The sequence below is a fragment of the Erythrolamprus reginae genome, chromosome 1 (genome assembly GCF_031021105.1).
Source record: "Erythrolamprus reginae isolate rEryReg1 chromosome 1, rEryReg1.hap1, whole genome shotgun sequence".
NCBI classification, from domain to species: Eukaryota; Metazoa; Chordata; class Lepidosauria; order Squamata; family Dipsadidae; genus Erythrolamprus; species Erythrolamprus reginae.
This window is the reverse complement of record NC_091950.1, coordinates 123,549,209-123,568,598: the sequence shown is the minus strand read 5'-3', so window position 1 is coordinate 123,568,598 and position 19,390 is coordinate 123,549,209. Positions and strand designations below refer to the sequence as shown.

The following is a 19,390-nucleotide window of genomic DNA, read 5'->3' as shown; positions in this document are numbered from 1 at the left end:
AAATACCAATTATAATTTTAACATGTAGGATGTTTCTGCACATTACGGAAAGGGGCGGCATACAAATCTTAATAATAATAATAATAATAATAATAATAATAATAATAATAATAATAATAAAATTTATAGCAGTGTTTCCCAACCTTGGCAACTTGAAGATACTTGGACTTCAACTCCCAGAATTCCCCAGCCAGCTCTTCCGGCAAGGCTGGGACCATTGATCTCACCTTTACAAGATCCATCCAGAAATAAATGATGTATATATTTCTTAATTGTTTTTAATAGATGTTTTTGATGGTTTTGATATTTATGATGTTTTTATCTTTGTTGTGAGCCACCCAGAATCCTCTGGGAGTTGGGCAGCATACAAGTTTAATAACGAAATGAATAAATTTTACTCCCATTTTTAGGGGATGGGTGCATGGGAGGACACCTGGCATTGGTCTGTGTGACAGTTGGAGCAATGTATAAGTTAAGCATGTATGGAACTCTATAGCAGTGTTTCCCAACCTTGGCAACTTGAAGATATCTGGACTTCAACTCCCAGAAGTCCCCAGCCAGCATTTGTTGGCTGGGGAATTCTGGGAGTTGAAGTCCAGATATCTTCAAGTTGCCAAGGTTGGGAAACACTGATTTATAGCATCTTCTAGAATCATCTGATTACTCTTATGTCAAAATGGCAGTAATGTGGGCAGGCTTTATATCGCTTTGATAGTAGCTGAGTGATGCTGGACAAATATTGTAAGTCACTAGTGTGGAAATCAAATGAAAAAAATATTTCCATGTAGATCAAGCTACTAATGCTCTGCAAATATGCAGAAATGTCATACAATAATGCTTGGTTTATTCATCATCTAGTTTTATCCTGAAAATAAGCCCCTTGTTTCACAATTCTGCTAAGACAAGTTCTATATCAGGTTTTTTTCCTGCAAAACTTTGTTTCTGACTGTGTTTCATCCATAGCCAAAGACACTCAGGCTGAAGTGTAATTTTACAAGATGTGATAGAAACCATCAGTTTAAAAGCAAGATAGCAAACAATGAGCTAGAGGTGAGAGGAGCAAGATTGCTTGTTTCCTTTAAAAAATATGTTAGCAATCTTTGCCAAAATGACACCACCTGGTCTTTTTTAATTAGATAGAGAAAAGGATATTTAGATCTCCCCAATCTGTGTCACCACATGGGGAAAAATTCCTGTCACTTCATATCTAATGGCAATTCATCAAACTGCCAGGAAGCAATAGAAATTGCAACCTAATACATATTGATGGTCCCAACTGGGGATGACTGAAGCAACCAATCAATTATGGAGAATTCTGGCTATCAGGCAAGATGATCAACTTATATTTTTTTGGGAATGGGCGGACACGGAAGTACTAGGAATGTACAAATCGACCTTGAACCAATGCAAATTTTTGAACCTTTGAAAAAAATGTACTACTGTACTTCTACTTAGACTTCCAAACCAATTGGGAAATTCAATCAATTTAGACTTTTACTTCTATTAGGAAATAAAATGCACACAAATTTGAAAAATTTCCAAGTTAGGATTTATTTTTTCCAGATTCATTCACACGCATCAAGTATCGATGTGAAACGCTTCAAATTGGAACCACAAGTGTTTTTGTATTCATAGGAGCCTGAATGCAAGCTTGTTGAGGGAGTAATCACATTTGTTCACAGGTTTGCATGATTATAGTAGGAATAAAATGCTCCTGGTTCACTCATGGTTGCCAGTCATGAAGAGAGTGTGAGGCTTTGCCCACCCACCTGGACACCACCATTTAGGTTCTTTTATCTCCTGCACATGCACTGAATTCTTTACACATGCACAGATGATAAAAGAACCCAGGTGGCAGCATCTGGGCAGTTGGGTGAATCCTCATGCTCCCTTTGTGACCAGCTCTTCAATGGCCAACAGCCAAGAGCAAACCAGGAGCATTTCACCTCTGGATTACAGCTGCATGGGCCTATAAAAATGAGACCCTTTTCATGAGTCACAGAATGGTGTTTGTTGTGGTCAGCTCTGGCCCAGCTCCTGCCCCAAGGACTGTGGATGTGGGGGAGACATCCACATGCTGCAGGTGGAATCTGCTGATGAAGGCTCCTCTGACCAAGAAGACATGAGTGACAGGGAGGAGGAGAGTGGGGCAGACAGCTCAGAAGGAGATCAATTATCTCTCTTCTCCTTGGATTCGGAACAAAAGTTAATGATACAGCCATGCATGCGGAGAGCGATGCATAGGCAACAACAACTGAGAGATTATTATCAAAGAAAATGAGGCCACCTGTGGTTGGGTGGGGCTGTGGTAATTAGTGAGGCTGCTATAAAGAGCAGCGTGTGGGTTTAGCCATTGTGGACGATTAACTGATTGTTGTGTTTCGGGCCTGCTTTGCTGACTTCGACCTTGGTGTGTTGCTTTTTCCCTGCTTTGAAACTAAAGCAGAGCAAAGGGTGTTTCACTTTGTGAAAGAAGAAGGACTGTGAATTGCCTCACAGCTGCAAGCTAAGTATCTCAGAACTGATAAGGGACTTGTACCAATTACCAGTTTGTTTGGAGATGAGTGCTCTTTGCTATACAAAAAGAGGGCTTAGTTTAAGGGAATTTCCGTTATAAAGAACATTGTTTTGAATTTTCAAACGTGTGTGTGTGTCTGAAATTTGTACCTGTGAATTTTCGGGAGGATTCTACTAGAGAGCCCGACAGAACAGGTGTTGTACTGTGACTCATTAAATTGTGTGATCCAACAAATCTCTTCTTATTCAAATCCAGATTACTGGACAGTCTTAACAGCCAATTAAATTTGATATTTCACATCCCTTCAGGGATTCAGCTTGGAAATTTGAATCAAATTTCAGAGGTCCCCAAGTTCGACAACTTTAAAACTTGTGGACTTCAACTCCCAGAATTCTCCAACCAGATATGCTGGCCGGAGAATTCTGGGAGTTGGAGCCCACAAGTCTTACAGTTGCCAAGTTTGAGGACCTCTGCACTACATCAACCAAATGGCCTATGAAATATCTTTTGCATGCTGTAATTTCTTCATTTTAAGATATGAAAGGTTTTCTCTCTCAGCACAAAGAGCAAAGTAAGCTATCAAAACTGTACTACGTATATAATTATTAAATGTATTGATCGTTTGCTGCCCTTATATGTCAATAAAAATGAACCACATCAGTTTATGTTCTTTTGCTCTTATTACATAAATACACTGAGAGGGGAAACAAATGAAAGCATCCCCTTTCCCTGGATTGCTTTTTGCACTTTTTACAGGGCTAGGTAATGCAGTGAATCTAAGCTGCAGTCTTGAAGACAAAAGCTGAAGAAAAGTGCATAGAAAAAACTATGTAAAATTATCTTCTTTTCAAAATCTTTGGAAGCCATAGCAAGGGAGACAATTACCGTAATACTGCTGCAAGATTTCAACTGGGCACACAACAGAGAAGTTAAGCTTGGTCCTAAAAGCAAAGACCACAGTCTGTGCAGGTGACACAATCCTCAGTGTCCTAGCAACTCGGTGTCTTTTGTGTTTCGCTTTCTTAGGATACCAATTTCGCCAGGATCCTCATTGTTTTGCTCTGTGGATACCATATTTCCATCATCGCAGTCTATCAGCAGCTCCCCTTTAACCGCTACTTCTGTTTCACTGCAGTGGTCGGAGAAGAACCCTTCATTTTCTGCTAGAAAAGCAGGATCATCCTCTTCATAGTGGCAACAGTAGCATTCCTCAAAGTTATGGCCATTTCCGCTCTGAGCACTGAATGTGGTCTGCTGGTTCTTCTCGGATCCTGCTGCAGAGCCATTGTTCACTATGGCGAGAGCAGACAAAAGAGTTTCACTATATAAACAGTCGTCATTCTCCAGAAACTCCATTCGCTCAGCTATCTCTTCAGCAGAAGGCTGGCTTGGGTCTGGATAATCTACCAGAATCGTGTCCTGTCTGTGCCTGAAGCAATCAGAATTATCATAGACAGGAAAGGTCTCTTCTGGATAACCTTAAGACATAAATAAATAAACTGGTCTTAGATTATACAGTGAATCCAAACACCTTATTCCCAATATTATCAGGATTTCTGATAAAAAGTTTCCAGACTTTGGGAATTTGGGGAAGCCGTGTGGTTAAATTCATTTACCTGGCATTAACTGTGATCACGTGAGAATCAAAAGCAACGTGAGAAAATATTATTTCACTGAAAGAGTAGTAGATCCTTGGAACAAACTTCCAGCAGACGTGGTTGGTAAATCCACAGTAACTGAATTTAAACATGCCTGGGATAAACATATATCCATCCTAAGATAAAAATACAGGGAATAGTATAAGGGCAGACTAGATGGACCATGAGGTCTTTTTCTGCCGTCAGTCTTCTATGTTTCTATCACATTTTCTGTTAAGCCAGTGTTGCTGGAATATTATATTAACACAGTTTGCTTGGAGTCAGGAGGGGCAGCCTGGTGTAGTAGTTACAGCAAGGTAGAAACTGGGAGACTCTGAATTCCATTCCCACCTTGAACATAGGGGTGACCAGAGGTGAGCTGCTAAGGTGGAACGTGTGCTCGCCTCCATGGCTCTGAGAACTAGCAGAGTCCAGCGCAATTATGCTACCGAGGTACAGGTGCGCCCAAGTTTTGGCGCGGTTTTCTGCATGCACGAAAACAAAAAAACGTGCTGAAACATGGACGCACCTGTGTCTCTGTGGACAATTTTGCTACCTGCCCCGGTGCAGTAGCATAATTGCGCTGGACTCCGCTAGCACTCAGAGCCATAGAGGCGAGCACACAGCATCGTCCCACCTTAGCAGTCCACCTCTAGGGGTGACCTTATGCCAGTCACTCTCTTTCAGCCCTAAGAAGCAGGCAATGGCAAACCCCTTCTTAAAAATCTTGCCAAGGAAAACCGCAGAGACCAGCCCAGATGGTTGCTATGAGTCAAAAATGACTCAAAAACCCTTGGAGACATGCAATGTGGCCACCGCAGGTACCTCACTTTGGACCTGCGAAGTGCCCTGTTCACTATAAGGAGAGTAAAAGATAAGATATGAAGCTGAGCAGGCTTCACTCTAACCTTCCCAGTCTTCCATATAAGGAGCCTCCTCTGCTTCTTTCTCCGGGGAGATGCTGTCAATGAGTTTGCCTTCTTTCATGACTTTAGTAATTTCCCGGAGTTGTTGAAGAAGCCTTTTCTCCTGATCAGTTGTGACATTTGGAGACCTGCTGTGGAATAGGAATTAAAAACACAGCCAGTAGCAGTGTCTGACAATATTTACACACATTTTTAATGGAATGGTCCCACTGAGGCTTCCCGGAGGTTTAAAAACAATAACCAAATTCCATAAGCCTTTGGGGGAATTCCAATACCAAAGGGGGAAAAATGAGCATTCACTATAATTCCTTCTTGGGAGAAGGAATGATTTACAGAAAAAAATGTGTGAGGTTAAATGGTGACATTGTTTTAAATGCTCTCATAGGAAGGGCACTGCAAGCACTGACATTTTGCTGTAACATCTACCTAGTCATGTGACTGCTTGAATCAAAGTAAAAGGTAAGTCACAGTTTCCCTGATTCAGATGCCAGAGAAAACTGATTACCATAGTTTTAGACTAGAGGTCTAAAGGTCAAAAAGCTTCTTTTTTTGTCTTGTAGCATGTGAAACTGTGAAGGAGAGAGGACGGCCCAACCTTCACCATAGCTTATTTTGAAACAGGAAATCTTGGTTGGTTAGTTTAAATCAACCTCCAGATATATGTATTTAGCTACAGTGTGGTCTAATTTTAAGGAGAAAAATGTTATTCAAACTTTGATGTGACACAGGCAACATTTCAGTTGTTCTATATTCCGCTCACATATAGTTATTACAATGACCAACATGTAAAGTAACTATATTGATGGTCATTTAAATATTTCCTATCCTCTGAAATTATTATTTTTTATTATTTATTTATTGGATTTGTATGCCGCCCCTCTCCGTAGACTTGGGGCAGCTAACAATGATAAAAACAGCATGTGACAATCCAATAATAAAACAACTAAAAACCCTTATTTTAAAACCAAACATACACACAAACATACCATGCATAACTTGTAATGGCCTAGGGGGAAGGAATATCTCAACTCCCCCATGCCTGGCGGTATAAATGAATCTTGAGTAGTTTACGAAAGATAGAGAGGGTGGGGGCAATTCTAATCTCTGGGGGGAGTTGGTTCCAGAGGGCTGGGGCCACCACAGAGAAGGCTCTTTCCCTGGGGCCCGCCAAACGACATTGTTTAGTCGACGGGACCCGGAGAAGGCCAACTGTGTGGAACATTATCGGTCACTGGGATTCATGAGGTAGCAGGCGGTTCTGGAGGTAATCTGGTCCAATGCCATGTAGGGCTTTAAAGGTCATGACCAACACTTTGAATTGTGACCGGAAACTGATCGGCAGCCAATGCAAGCCACAGAGTGTTGAGGAAACATGGGTGAATCTTGGAAGCCCCACGATGGCTCTCGCGGCCGCGTTCTGCATGATCTGAAGTTTCCGAACACTTTTCAGAGGTAGCCCCATGTAGAGAGCGTTACAGTAATTGAATGTCGAGGTGATGAGGGCATGAGTGACTGTGAGCAATGACTCCCTGTCCAAATAGGGCCGCAACTGGTGCACCAGATGAACTTGGGCAAAAGCCCTCCTTGCCACAGCCGAAAGATGATGTTCCAGTGTCAGCTGTGGATTGAGGATGCCCAAGTTGCGATCCCTCTCTGAGGGGGTCAGTAGTTCCCCCCCCAGGGTCATGGACGGACAGATGGAATTGTCCTTGGGAGGCAAGACCTACAGCCACTCCGTCTTGTCTGGGTTGAGTTTGAGTTTGTTGACACCCATCCAGGCCCCAACAGCCTCCAGGCACCGGCACATCACTTCCATCACTCTGGTTTCTTATATTCTTAAATATCCTAAATCAGAAGTAGGATGAAACCTGAGCATCCCAGCACACATGGCCAATAGGGAGAAAGTGGTGGGACCAGGAATAAAGGAATATCGGAAAGGTCACACTTTGCTTCTCACGTATATTACTAGTGCAAGGAAAGGTCTCTGCTACCCTTCTTTCAGCACAATTCCAGAGAAAGAAGTGAAAGTTGAGAGAAATAAGGGAACTGAAAAACTGAAAAAGAACAGGGTTCTAAGAAGCACTGACTTAACTGAGTCTTCAACAAAGACCAATACCTTTCACAGTTGGGTCCCACTCTGTTGATTATTTTTTCCATGGCTTGTTCAGTTTCTCTCAGTTTATCTTGAAGCTGAGCAAGTTCATAGTCAGCTGTAATATAAACACAGTTCCGGGAGGTGTCAGTAGCTGCAGCTGAAACAGTTCAGTCCATTAAGCAAGCATGGATTTGTCTTAAATGTACATCAAGGGGCAAAAATGGAATTTGTTCTAAACAGTGAATTCTAGTAAGAAGACCTATCTTTTATTCTTTCCAAACAGAAAAAGAGGGAGAGGGGATTATCCCTAAAGCTAGAAGCAGCATATCTGATGCATTCAATTTCTTTTCGTTGCCTGGTTTTTATTGCCCACCAAAGAGAGTCAAGGCTACATTGTGGTTAGAAACAGATTCTAGTGACACAGATAATATTCAGCAAAAGAAGGAACATTAATGATTATTTTGGATGAAAAGGAGGAGAAACAAAGTTATAGCCTGTCTCAGGAACAAATCTCACCGGCTGGGGTAAAAAATTATTTTAAAACACACTTGTCTAGGATTGTGTGAAAAATAAATACAGTGCAATCAGTTAAAAGGATGGGGATTCATTCTTTGTAGCATATTTTAAGAATAGAAATGCAGGAAAAATGGTTTGCACCATGCTTTAGGAAGCAACATTTCTATTGCTACCCTATTTCTCTGAAAATAAGACAGCATTTTATATTAATTTTTGCTCCGAAAGATGTGCTATGTCTTATTTTCAGGGGATGTCTTTATTTTTTTTAATGAAGAAAAATTTGTATTTATTGCTGAACAAAAAAAAAAAGAACATTTATTATATACTGTACAGAGTCCTCGGAGAGGGGCGGCATACAAATCTAATAAATAATAATTTTTAAAAGTTGTCATCACAAACCAGCATAACCAGACAAACTGTGAATCCTATCAAGAATTTCTTACTACTGCCGTACCATTATTTCCATGTACAACAGTTATACTTTCTTCAAATATATGTTATATATGTTCTGTTCGGGAATGCTGCGAAACGAAACGTCTCCTACATCTTACTTTCCGGGGATGCCTTATATTAGGCAATTCTACAAAACCTCTCCTATGTCTTACTTACGGGGGTGACTTATTTTTGGGGAAACAGGGTATGTAGAAAGTCTAGACATATTCAACACACATATATGTAGCATTTATTTTGCAAGTACCTTGGACAGTGACCACTTGCAATAGCAATGGTGTTATAGAAAAGTAATATTGTAGTTTGCTTCCTATTTGAGACTGTTGTGGAATGCAGGGATTGTCTTGGATTCACAGCTTGTAGGTGGAAGCTGTGGACAACAAGGCCTCTGCACAGATTTGTGATATGTACCAGTGATAGCTGTTTTTGTAGGGGGCGACTGGAGGCCCTTCTGATACTTATTCATGTTTTAGTCGTCTCCTGAATGAATTATTGAAATAATCAACCGGTATATATGGGGTTGTTTTGAAGACCACTCAGCAGCTGTAGCTGGTTCGTATGTAATGGTGTGGGATGGGCATGCCTTGGTCAGCCCATGTGACACCACTGCTCTGCAAGTGGTCCTGGTTGTCAGTTGGCCTTCAGATGCAATTTAAGGTGCTGATTATAAAGCCCTTCTTGGCATGCAACTGGGTTATCTGAGGGGGGCCACTTCTCCCCAGTTACAACAGCCGACCCCATTAGTTCTCAAAGAAGGCATTTTGTGCAGGTCATCTGCCAGGGACATACTTGTGTATGTGTGTATCTATCTATCTATCTATCTATCTATCTATCTATCTATCTATCTATCTATCTATCTATCTATCTATTTATTTGATTTGTATGCCGCCCCTTTCCGTGGACTCGGGGCGGCTCACAACACAATAAAACAATTCATGACAAATCTAATAATATACAACTTAAAATTTAAAATAGTTAAAAAAAAACACCCCATTTTTAAGCAGACATACCTACAGACATACCATACATAAATTATATAGGCCCGGGGGAGATATCTCAATTCCCCCATGCCTGACGACAAAGGTGGGTTTTGAGGAGTTTACGAAAGGCAAGGAGGGTAGGGGCAGTTCTAATCTCTGGGGGGAGCTGGTTCCAGAGTAGTTAGATACCCATGCTTTGCTACGAAACTATGTGATCGGGCTTGATAAATTGACAGTCAAAGCTTCAAAATTTATGTAGAATGTGTAACTCCTTAGCATCAGAGTGTGTTAATATAAGGCAACTGGCAGTTGGAACAGAGTTCTTTTCAGGTGGGGAGGGGGATTTAGAATATCTAAATTCCCAGCTCACAGGCTGGACGAGTCAAGTGCTGGCCACATCCATGCCCAATTTAGCAAAGGGGTAGCATCAGAACATGTTAATGCAAGGCAACTGGCAGTTGGAACTGGCAGTTCTTTTCATGTGAGGAGGGGGAGTAGAACGTCTAACTCCTTAGCATCAGAGTGTGTTAATTAATATAATACTGTATAAGAAATACTAATAATCTGATGGTCATTTCAAAAAATCCTTTCTTAATGAGCACCTAGAAGCGAAGAGGAACATATGTGCTAAGTTTGTTTGTTTGTTTGACTATTTATTTGTTTGTTTGTTTGTTTATTTGTTTGTTTGACTTCTATGCTGCCCTTCTCGAAGCAACTCAGGTTTCAAGTTTGTAGGCTTTACAGTTCTAGAGATTTCATAATGAGTGAGTGGTGTGTGTGTGTGCGTGTGTGTGTTTGTATCCCTGGCAAATGATATGCACAAGATGCCTTTCCAGGGTCCCAGGCAGCAGGCCTTCTCTCTCTCTCTCTCTCTTGCCTGTAAATATTTTAATTTTAATCTACTTTTTAAAATGTTTATATTTTTAATACTTTGTTTTATTTCTGTACTGTTCTTTATTTAATGTACACCAGCCAGAGTAATTTCTTGTTAGACAGGTGACTGTATATTAAATAAATAAAATTGGAGTGGGTATACTCTGGATCCCTTTGATTAATCATTGTCACCTAGTGGGACCCTGTCAGTGTTCTTTCTCTGCCATAACCACCTACCCTCTAGTGCAGCATCTCCCAGACATTCTATAGCTCCAACCCTGTTCATGTTGAAAAAGACTCTGAAAACCTGGTTATTTCCCAAAGCCAAGTTGTTAAATTTCTCTAGAATTTTGTTTGAGGGTGAATTTTTGGGGATGCGCATGTATTTATTGTTTTTTTTTAACTTCCTTCCTGCTGTATTGATTTTTAGCACAATAAACCTCCCAGGGACTTATGGAATTATGTGATCGCTTAAGCTACATAGATAAACAAATTCTATTTCAAATTTGAAATAGTACTTACTGATCTTTCCGTTTTTATTTCCAGGAGTTGAAGGGGGACATTTATGCTCGACTGTTGAGACCATCCCCTTAGAAGAAAGCTATTAATTGAAAGAAAAGTTACCAATGTAGAAATAGTGAGAATAATATCTTTAAAAAGCCTCAAGAATGAGAAAAAGGCCAGTTCAATCATAATAGGAAACCATAATTTTAATTACTCTATATCAATTAATTACTGATATTGTAAGTCTTGAGTTTAGTAACTCCATTTCCATCCTTTCATACACCAAGAAAAGTAATTTAAAAAGAAATCTCTTCCAGCTTTAAAATGACCAAACTTGAGAATATCTGGCTTCAATTTACAAATTAGCAAATAAATTAACCTTGAAAATCATGGTTTGATCCTAGTTTAAAACCACACTCCCAAAACTTGGTTGCCAAAGGAAGCAAGAGATACTTGCTTCCATTGTAGGATTGTCCTTTTTTGATTAGGCAACATTCATGCCATCCTTAAAATAAACAGTTTCAAACTCTTATTTTTTTAAAAATGGACAAATATTGGCAAAACTTGACAGAATCCACCAAGATTCTATTTTTTAAAATGCTTTATGCAAAGAATATAGAGAAAAAGGAGAACAAAAATATCTGGATTTTAATGTGATATTTGTCCCTAAACTTTGCCCTATTTTTAAGGATAGCATCAGTTTCAACTTTAAATCCATACTTAACATATTTATTTTCCTTTCATAGTACATGGAAGACAATATCTGGCAGTTCAAAGCCTGAGCTCTGAACATCAGAATCTGTCATGTGGCTAACTCTTCAACTGCTCTTAAATAGCACCAATTAGGTCTCACAATGACTGAAGCAAAGGCAATTGAAGGAATGTATCTTTCGGTTGCTCAGCCATTCCTTCTATATTTCTTCTATAATTTTCTACTCAGAAATATATATTGTCTTTACCATAAAGATTCCTATAAAGTGACCTCAGGACCAGCAATAGGCTTCTATGGGTATGGTCAGGTATGCAGAACCAGTAGAAAAAAATTGGTTAGGTACACATTTTTTTTCTTTTTTTCCCCTTCTGGGCTCTGGGTATGTTTTTCCTATCGCAGTAAATGAGGTTGAATGTGTATAATTTTAGAAAAGCTGTGTGTGTGTGTACATACACAGTTTATATCGTAGATAATGTATATTTTTGTGTGCCTGTGTGTAATAGGTATGTACACCTGTGGCATATATGCATAGAATTAAATAGTATATTTTGGATGTTCAATAATAGTAAATAGATAGGGAAATTGTATCTCTGTGAGGCAAGGAGAAGCCAGGCACCCTAGCCCTAATCTAAACCCTTGATGTGAATGACGTCAAGTTGGCCACCTTTAAGCCAGTCACATGACCTTTAAGCCACCCAGATCACATGATAAAGCCACTCCCACCTGGTCACATGACCAGCAAGCCACACCCACAAAATAAGCCATACCCAGAATGTGGTAGTAAAACCTTTTGCAGCCCTTCACTGCTCAGGACTCACAATTTGCAATGTATTTTCTTGACACAAGAATAATTTTAAGGGTGCAGATAAATACCTTACCTTAAACAGAATGTATAGGATGTATAGCAGGATCCCAAATCCATATATTGGGATGACCTGTCCCACAAGACCTCTCCCAGTACCACTGCCTCCACCTCCGCCTCCGCCCTTGGCTTTGGCAATAGCCTCAGCAAGGTGAGATCTTGGAAACTGGGAAGCAGGCGGCCTGACTTCTGCGGACATCTGGGGATGTGCTGTTGGAGGAAAGGAGCTACTGCTTTTCCCTGAAAAATAATAAAATCATAAAGAAAATAAACTCAGCAGTTTGTTAGCTTAGCAGTGGTTAGAATCAAAAGTGGGTTCCTTCCAGTTCGCACTGGTTCTACAGAACCGCTGGTGACATCACGGAGCCGATTCTGTTGGTGCTGGTCCATGGATGCCGCCATCTTTTATTTGAATTTTTTTTTAAAAAAATTCCTGATTTTTTTTTTCTCCTGAGCATGCACAGAAGGTGAATTTCCGGCAGTGTGCCTGTGCCGCCATCTTGTTTTCAGCTTTTTTGTTTTAATTTTTTTGGCGAATTTTTAGCTCTGCGCGTGTGTGTACCCCCTGTGGTGCACAATGTGCATGCAGCCATGCAGCATGCGATTAAGCGAACTGGTGGCGAGGCAAGTTAGAACCCACTCCTGGTTAGAATGCAGTATTGCAGGCTGACTCTGCAGGCAAAAGTTTGATCCTCACCAGGCTCAAGGTTCACTCAGCCTTCCATCCTTCCGAGGTCAGTAAAATGAGAACCCAGATTGTTGAGGGCAGTATGCCGACTCTGTAAAACGCTTAGGGCTGTAAGCACCATGAAGAGGTATATAAGTCTAAATGCTATTGTTAAGTGCAATTAACTGTTCTGCCGGGCTCTCTGGTAGGAGCCTCCTGAAAATTCAAGGGTACAAAATTCAGACACACACATGTTGCTCTGCTTTGTTTTCAAAGGCGTGAAAAATCAACAAGCAAAGTCCAGAAACCAGCAACCCAGGATTCCTGATGAACTGGGATCAGATACTCTTTCACAACAGCCAAACCCACACGCTGCTATTTATAGCAGCAGCCCTAATTACTGGAGCCCCACCCAACCAAAGGTGGCCTCATTTTTTCTTGTAATAATTGTTTAGTTGTCTCCTATGCATCACTCTACACATGCGTGGATGTGTCATTAATTCTTGTTCAGAATCCAAACTCCCCTCTTCCCTGTCACTCATGCTGCCTTGGTCAGAGGAGGCTTCATCGGCAGATTCCATCGGGAGCAAAACAGGCCTGCGGCATGTGGATGCCTCCCCCACATCCACCTGCACATTCCTTGGGACAGGAGCTGGGCCAGAGCTAACCACAGCATTAATTAAAGCAAATAGTCATGTTGATCCATCTATAATAGGACAATGTTTTTATTTGGAACCTAATCAATAGATGAAATGCAAATGTTAATATGTCTGGTTACATTCTGGAGACTAAATGGAGCCATCGAATAAAGCTCTCAAAATAGTCTTTCAAAATGATACGGTCTCCATGAATTGGTAGCATATTTTGAACTGACAATGGATAGTTTAATATAGTTGGGCATGTTTAAATGTGCAAATATTGGGTATGATAGATAACGAGTTTGAAACAAAATGTTTCACAATTTACACAAAATACTGCTATTCTGCTAAGTTAGCAAAACAGTTAAAGTTGAAAAGTTGGTATTGAGCTAACATTTATAACCAGAGAAAAACTACATGAGCATCCACAGGCACAGTATTTTTGCTTCTTTTTCTTATTCATGAAGATGAAAGCTCTCAAATCAACAATTGCCAAACCAATCAAATCAGTTAGTTTTACAATTTACAGATAGCCCTGCACTCCTGGCTATAATTGAGCTCAGAATTTATGGTCTTAAGTCATGGTGGTGGAGTTAAACAATCACTCCATGATCATGATCAATTTTATGACTTTTTTTGTGTTGTCCATAAAGTGAACGTAGTGGTCATTTCTTCAATAGTTTTGTCAGAAACCAGAAGTAAACATCAGAAACCAGCAAAAACAACAGCAACCCCGAATAGTCAGTCATGTGATCATGGCATGCTGCAAGCAACTATAATTGCATGGTGGTTTTTAAGACCACATTCAAATGTGATCTTGTGGCCTGTAGTGATCAGAACTCTGGAACTGGTTGTAAATATCTCTGGAGAGGCCCATCGTAAATATCAACCTGTCACTAAGTGACCAGTTTCTAATGAATTTTTTTTTATCAGCCATTAAGTGACACTGGAAAAAATTGAGAATAGCTTGTCGATGACCATCAAATATTTTCAAGGTTTGCAAGGTTGGACCCTTTCAGCATTTTTGTTCGCTTGTTTTTGTGTCAACAGTTTTGTTTGCAAAATTTCAGAAGCAGTTTTCTATTACCTTCTTCCTAGGGCTGAGTATGGCCAGCTGAATTTGTAGCTAAGGGAAGAATAGAACTCATAGTCTTGTTTCTAGACTGAAGTCTGAACCACTATACCAAATTCTTTCCAGTTTATGTTGAAATCAATATACATTCCAAAATGTGCTCTGAAACGTTTGCTATTGACTACTATAGATGACCAGGAATCCTTAGTTTAATTTGGCACTTGCCCTTCAAATGTATAGCTATTTAGAACTAATCAGGCATTAAATGATAAAACTGCAGTCAGGTTATCACAGTTAAAGTAATTTTTGTCCATATATTCCATCTCCCCCCAATCAATGTTTTTCTGTATGATTTCCATTAGAGAAATAAAAGCTATTGAGACAAGACAGGCTTGTCAGTTTTCCATATTAACAGAATATCAAAGTTGGAAGAGGTCTTCCAACCCAACTCCCTGCTCAAGCAGGAGATCCTACCAGCCCTACAAATAGCTGTCAAATATCTTCTGAAGAACTTCTAGTAATGCAGCATCTACAGTACAACTTCTGGAGGCAAGCCGTTCCATTGATCCATTCCGTTCTGTCAGGAAATTTCCCTAGTTCTAGGTTGTATCACTATTTAGTAAGTTTCCATTGGTTTCTTCTTGTTCTGCCCTCTGGTGCTTGGGAGAATAGGTTGACACCCATCCTTTTCTCTGTGACAGCTCCATAAATATTGAAATACTCAAGTCACTGCTAGTCCTTCTGTTTGTTAGACTAGACATACCCAGTTCCTGCAACCATTCATCATGTTTTAGCCTCTAAACTCCTAATTATCTTTGTTGGCTCTTCTCTGCGCCCTTTCTAGAGCGTAAACATATTGTGTCGTGGTGATCAAAACTGGATGCAGTATTCCAAGTGTGGTCTACTAAGGCATTATAGAATGGTACTAACTCTTCACATGATCTTGATACTATCCCCCTATTGATGCAATCTAAGAATGGATTGGGGTTTTTGACAGCTACAGCACACCACTGGCTCATATTTAAGAGGTTGTTCATTGGGTTTCTCTCAGTTACTGCTGTTGGTATGCTATTTAAAGATATTTCCAAATGTGTAAAAGAATGTCCTTTTAAAAAACATCTTGTAAATACTGCATAAAACCAATGAGATTGGTAAGCAGTATTAGTTATTCTCCAATGATCTTGTTGCACATTATCATTAATGGAAAACTCCAGCCAAACAAATAGGTTTTCTCATTTACAAATCTATAATCCTATTGAACACTGGCATATTCAAAGTATAAATAACTATATGTTCAACAAATCATTGATTGAATTAATTTTTTTCAAAATGTTCTGTTTCTGACTCCTTTATAAACCTTTATATTTTATAGCCATGCTTTATTAAAATAATCGACAACAGTAATAACTAAAATCAATTCAAGAAGAATGCATACATATTTTATAACCATCTGCCTATTTAAATATTCAGGCCCTAAAGTTCTTTAGTTTTGGAAAAGCATTACAAGTAATCTCGCATCAAAATTGGTGCCGTTCAAACATAGAACAAGAAACATTTCTTATAATATATTCATTGTTAAGGCTTCCAAAATCCAAATTAAATTAAAAAAATAAAACATAAGGATGAACTTGTTTAAATAATGGCTTATGCAAATGCAATTGAAGCAGAAACATTATTGAATTTCTGTTGCAATGAAAAATATTTACTGCTTCTATTTTAGTAGTAAAAGTGTGACTCTAAAAGATGACATGAGAAAGTAATGATTATGGTGGTGACATCTAACAAAGCGTGCGAATAAGCTGTATTAAAATAAAAATACAGTAATGGTTTTCCCTGCACATGTACATTTTAAATGATATGGGCAGCAACAGTAAACACACTTTATAATAATGGCAGTGATCCATGTAGAGTAGAAGGACTGATAGTTCAAGTGAGGAGGGTTGGGGAAAACAATAAGTAGGAAACACATTGTGGGTCATTTCAACAATATTTATTTATAATATAAAACATCCAAAATATTGTATAATCAGCAAATAATAATGGACATGAGAACATAAAATGTATGAAAATAACTGATCATTACAAAAAGCTAGGAAACGAATGCAATGAAATATAAAACAAGTGCTTATGAATGAATGAAATAATTCAAACAAAATAAAACAAAATGCATTTTTTCTTAGAAATATGTTGAATTTATTGCTATTTTGATGTCATTTTAGGATCACAAACACAGATAAAACATTGTAAATGCAACTGTATGGAGTTAGCATATTAGTATAATGAGTGTATTAGCATAAGGACTCAGATTGTTGGGGGCAATGTGTTGACTCTGTAAACTGCTTAGAGATGACTGTAAAAGCACTATGAAGCAGTATATAAGTGCTATTGCTAAACTGCTTTGTTCACATTATCTATAATGTTCTTTAGAACAAGCATAAAGGATGCTGTCAATGAGACAGCCAGTGAAAAAGTGAAATGTTCAGCCACTCCTTCTTTATACTGGTCTAGAAACTCATAGGTAGGCAGATAACTGGTAGACTTTAATAGCTTTGTGAAAATGAGTAAAACTAAAATATTAAGTGTGAGAATCATGGTTTGTTCATTCCCTAGTTCATTTTGACATGAAGCCATAAATTAACAGCAGAAACTTTCAAATGTACTACTCACTATAACATTTCAACTTGCTGTCCCCAAAGACAACACTGCAAAGGCAGCAGCATCCTAACCCAAACAGAGTATGTTAAGGCTGCAACTTCCAGGTTTCCATGGCAATCTGGCTTGCAGTTCCAAGAATTAAAAGCCAATCTGAAGATTTGGAAAAGGGGTGTGATAAGAGTAGCTGAGGTATATATAAACGAGAATATTTGTAGGTCAGGGTTGACACGAGGGGTCCTTGGTGCTCTCTGAGCTTACTTGGTTTTCTTGCAGAGGTTTCATTTATCCAAACTAGGTAACACCATCAGTGCTTGTGATGCTTTAGACTAGAGTCAGCTGGCACAGTAGTTAGAGTGCAGCACTGCAGGCTACTTCAGCTGCTAGCTGTAGTTCAGCAGTTCAGATCTCACCACTAGCTCAAGGTTGACTCAGCCTTCCATCCTTCCCAGGTGGGTAAAATGAGGATCCAGATTGTTGGTAGCAATATGCTGATTCTGGGCTGCAAAATCACTATGAAGCGGTATATAAGTCTAAACGCTATTGCTAGTAATGAAATATCTGCAAGAAAACAAACAAGCCCAGAAACCTCCTCAAGGACATCTCATGAGATTTATATGGGCTCATAGGGATATGTACGGTTGTGCCCAGATACAAAACCAATCTGCTATTATTTCTTACCTCACTCTTTCTCAGAATTTAATAAAGATACTGTTCAATATTAAAACATTTTCATTATTATTGTTAACTATCAATAATTTTTAATATTATTCATAGCAGTCAAGCAAATATTGATTGGGTTTGGCATTTTTGTCTACCTATCGAATCCTTAGGACCTAGCATATTGTTATTTTTATTATTATTACTATTTTATTCACAAAAAATAGTAATACACAGCAAACAAGATTTATATGCATTTCATATCACAATATTACAAGTCGAACACTACTCAAGCGTCTAGGACTATGTGATGTGTTTTTCTATGATGTGTGCAGATCCAAGTAGGGTGGCCTTTTGCAACTGACAGATTGTGATTTTTGTCAATGCTTATTGTTTTCAAATGCCGGCTGAGGTCTTATGGCACAGTACCCAGTGTGGCAATTACTACTGGGACCACCTGTACTAGTTTACGCCAGAGTCGTGTAGTTCAATTTTAAGATCCTGATATTGGCTGTTTTTCTTGTTGTTTCTCATCAATTTGATTATTATTAATAATAAAATATTTAATTTAAATATTATTACTACTATTGATATCATTATATTATCATCATCACAAAAACCAGTAATACAAGATTTACAAAAACCAGCAAACGAGATTTATATGCTGGATTTCATACCACAATATCACAAGTCGAAACACTTCCCAAGCGTCTGGGACTATGTGATGTATTTTCGTATGATGCACGCAAATGATATTATTATTATCATCATCATCATCATCATCATCACTACTACTGCTGCTACTATTATTTATATAAAGCGGGATACACAGTCGCCTTTATCCTTCCCTGGAAGCCTAATCTCCGCAGCATAAGGCGGAATGGACAACGACTATCTTCTGAGCAGCTTTCGTAACTCCTTAGGAAAAGATGGGGGGAGCCGCTCGGGGACCTCTGGAAGCTGCCGCCTCTTACCCTCGAGCGTGGGAGTGGAAGGAGCGGCCGTGGATGACTCCGGCTGCCTCCAACCTCGCGAACGGAGAAACTTCGGCAGGAGCAGCGATACGCACAACACTAAGCAAGAAGCCAGAGCCACTTTCCGAAACGTGGAGTACGCCATGGCAATAACCTTGCACCCGCCACAACCGGAAAGAGGATCGACCCGGCCTTTCCCTCCCTTCACGTCACATCCGTTCTCTTCTCCCTACTAAGCGAGGCGTTACCATAAAGTTTCAAAGGCAGTGAGAGAAGAGCGGCAAAGCGTTGCCTTTATTGCGCTTGCGTAGGAGCCCTAGCTATGCGCGCGCGGGCAGCTTCGGTGAGGCTTTCAGTAGTCTACGCCCAATAGAAAAACTGCGACTGACTCGAAGAGGCGGGGATTGTAAGCAATTGCTCGGCTGTGACTGGGCTGCCGTTGTAGCGGCAGCACTTGAAGACAGTCAAAGCGGTTGTGGTTCTCCAAAGGCTGCTTTGTACGTTTCGTTAGGTGCCCCTCCTGTTGTGGCCAATTGGTGGCAGCACCTACCAGTTCCCCTTGCCTGGAGCTGCACCCATGTAGATATTAAGTCGCCCTGACGTGCAAATCATTTACTAGAATGCATCCTGCTTTCAGCGATGGTGGTTTATTGG

The 19,390-nt window shown here is 39.7% G+C and overlaps 1 protein-coding gene across 2 annotated transcripts; it reads right to left on the bottom strand.

Annotated features, from left to right (window-relative positions):
* Positions 1–1,526: 1,526 nt before the first annotated feature.
* On the bottom strand, positions 1,527–18,907 carry RIC3 (RIC3 acetylcholine receptor chaperone). 2 transcript variants are annotated; one of them, XM_070763748.1, is made up of 6 exons: positions 18,737–18,907; positions 12,090–12,313; positions 10,518–10,596; positions 7,198–7,291; positions 5,064–5,212; positions 1,527–3,996 (listed from the first exon to the last, which is right to left on the bottom strand). In XM_070763748.1, exons 1-6 carry the CDS (start codon positions 18,879–18,881, stop codon positions 3,500–3,502), a joined length of 1,188 nt encoding a protein of 395 aa, XP_070619849.1. In that variant the 5' UTR covers positions 18,882–18,907; the 3' UTR covers positions 1,527–3,499. The 2 variants fall into 2 exon arrangements, with proteins under 2 accessions (XP_070619849.1, XP_070619857.1); XM_070763756.1 differs by having other exon boundaries at positions 1,527–3,810.
* Between the last annotated feature and the right edge of the window lie 483 nt (positions 18,908–19,390).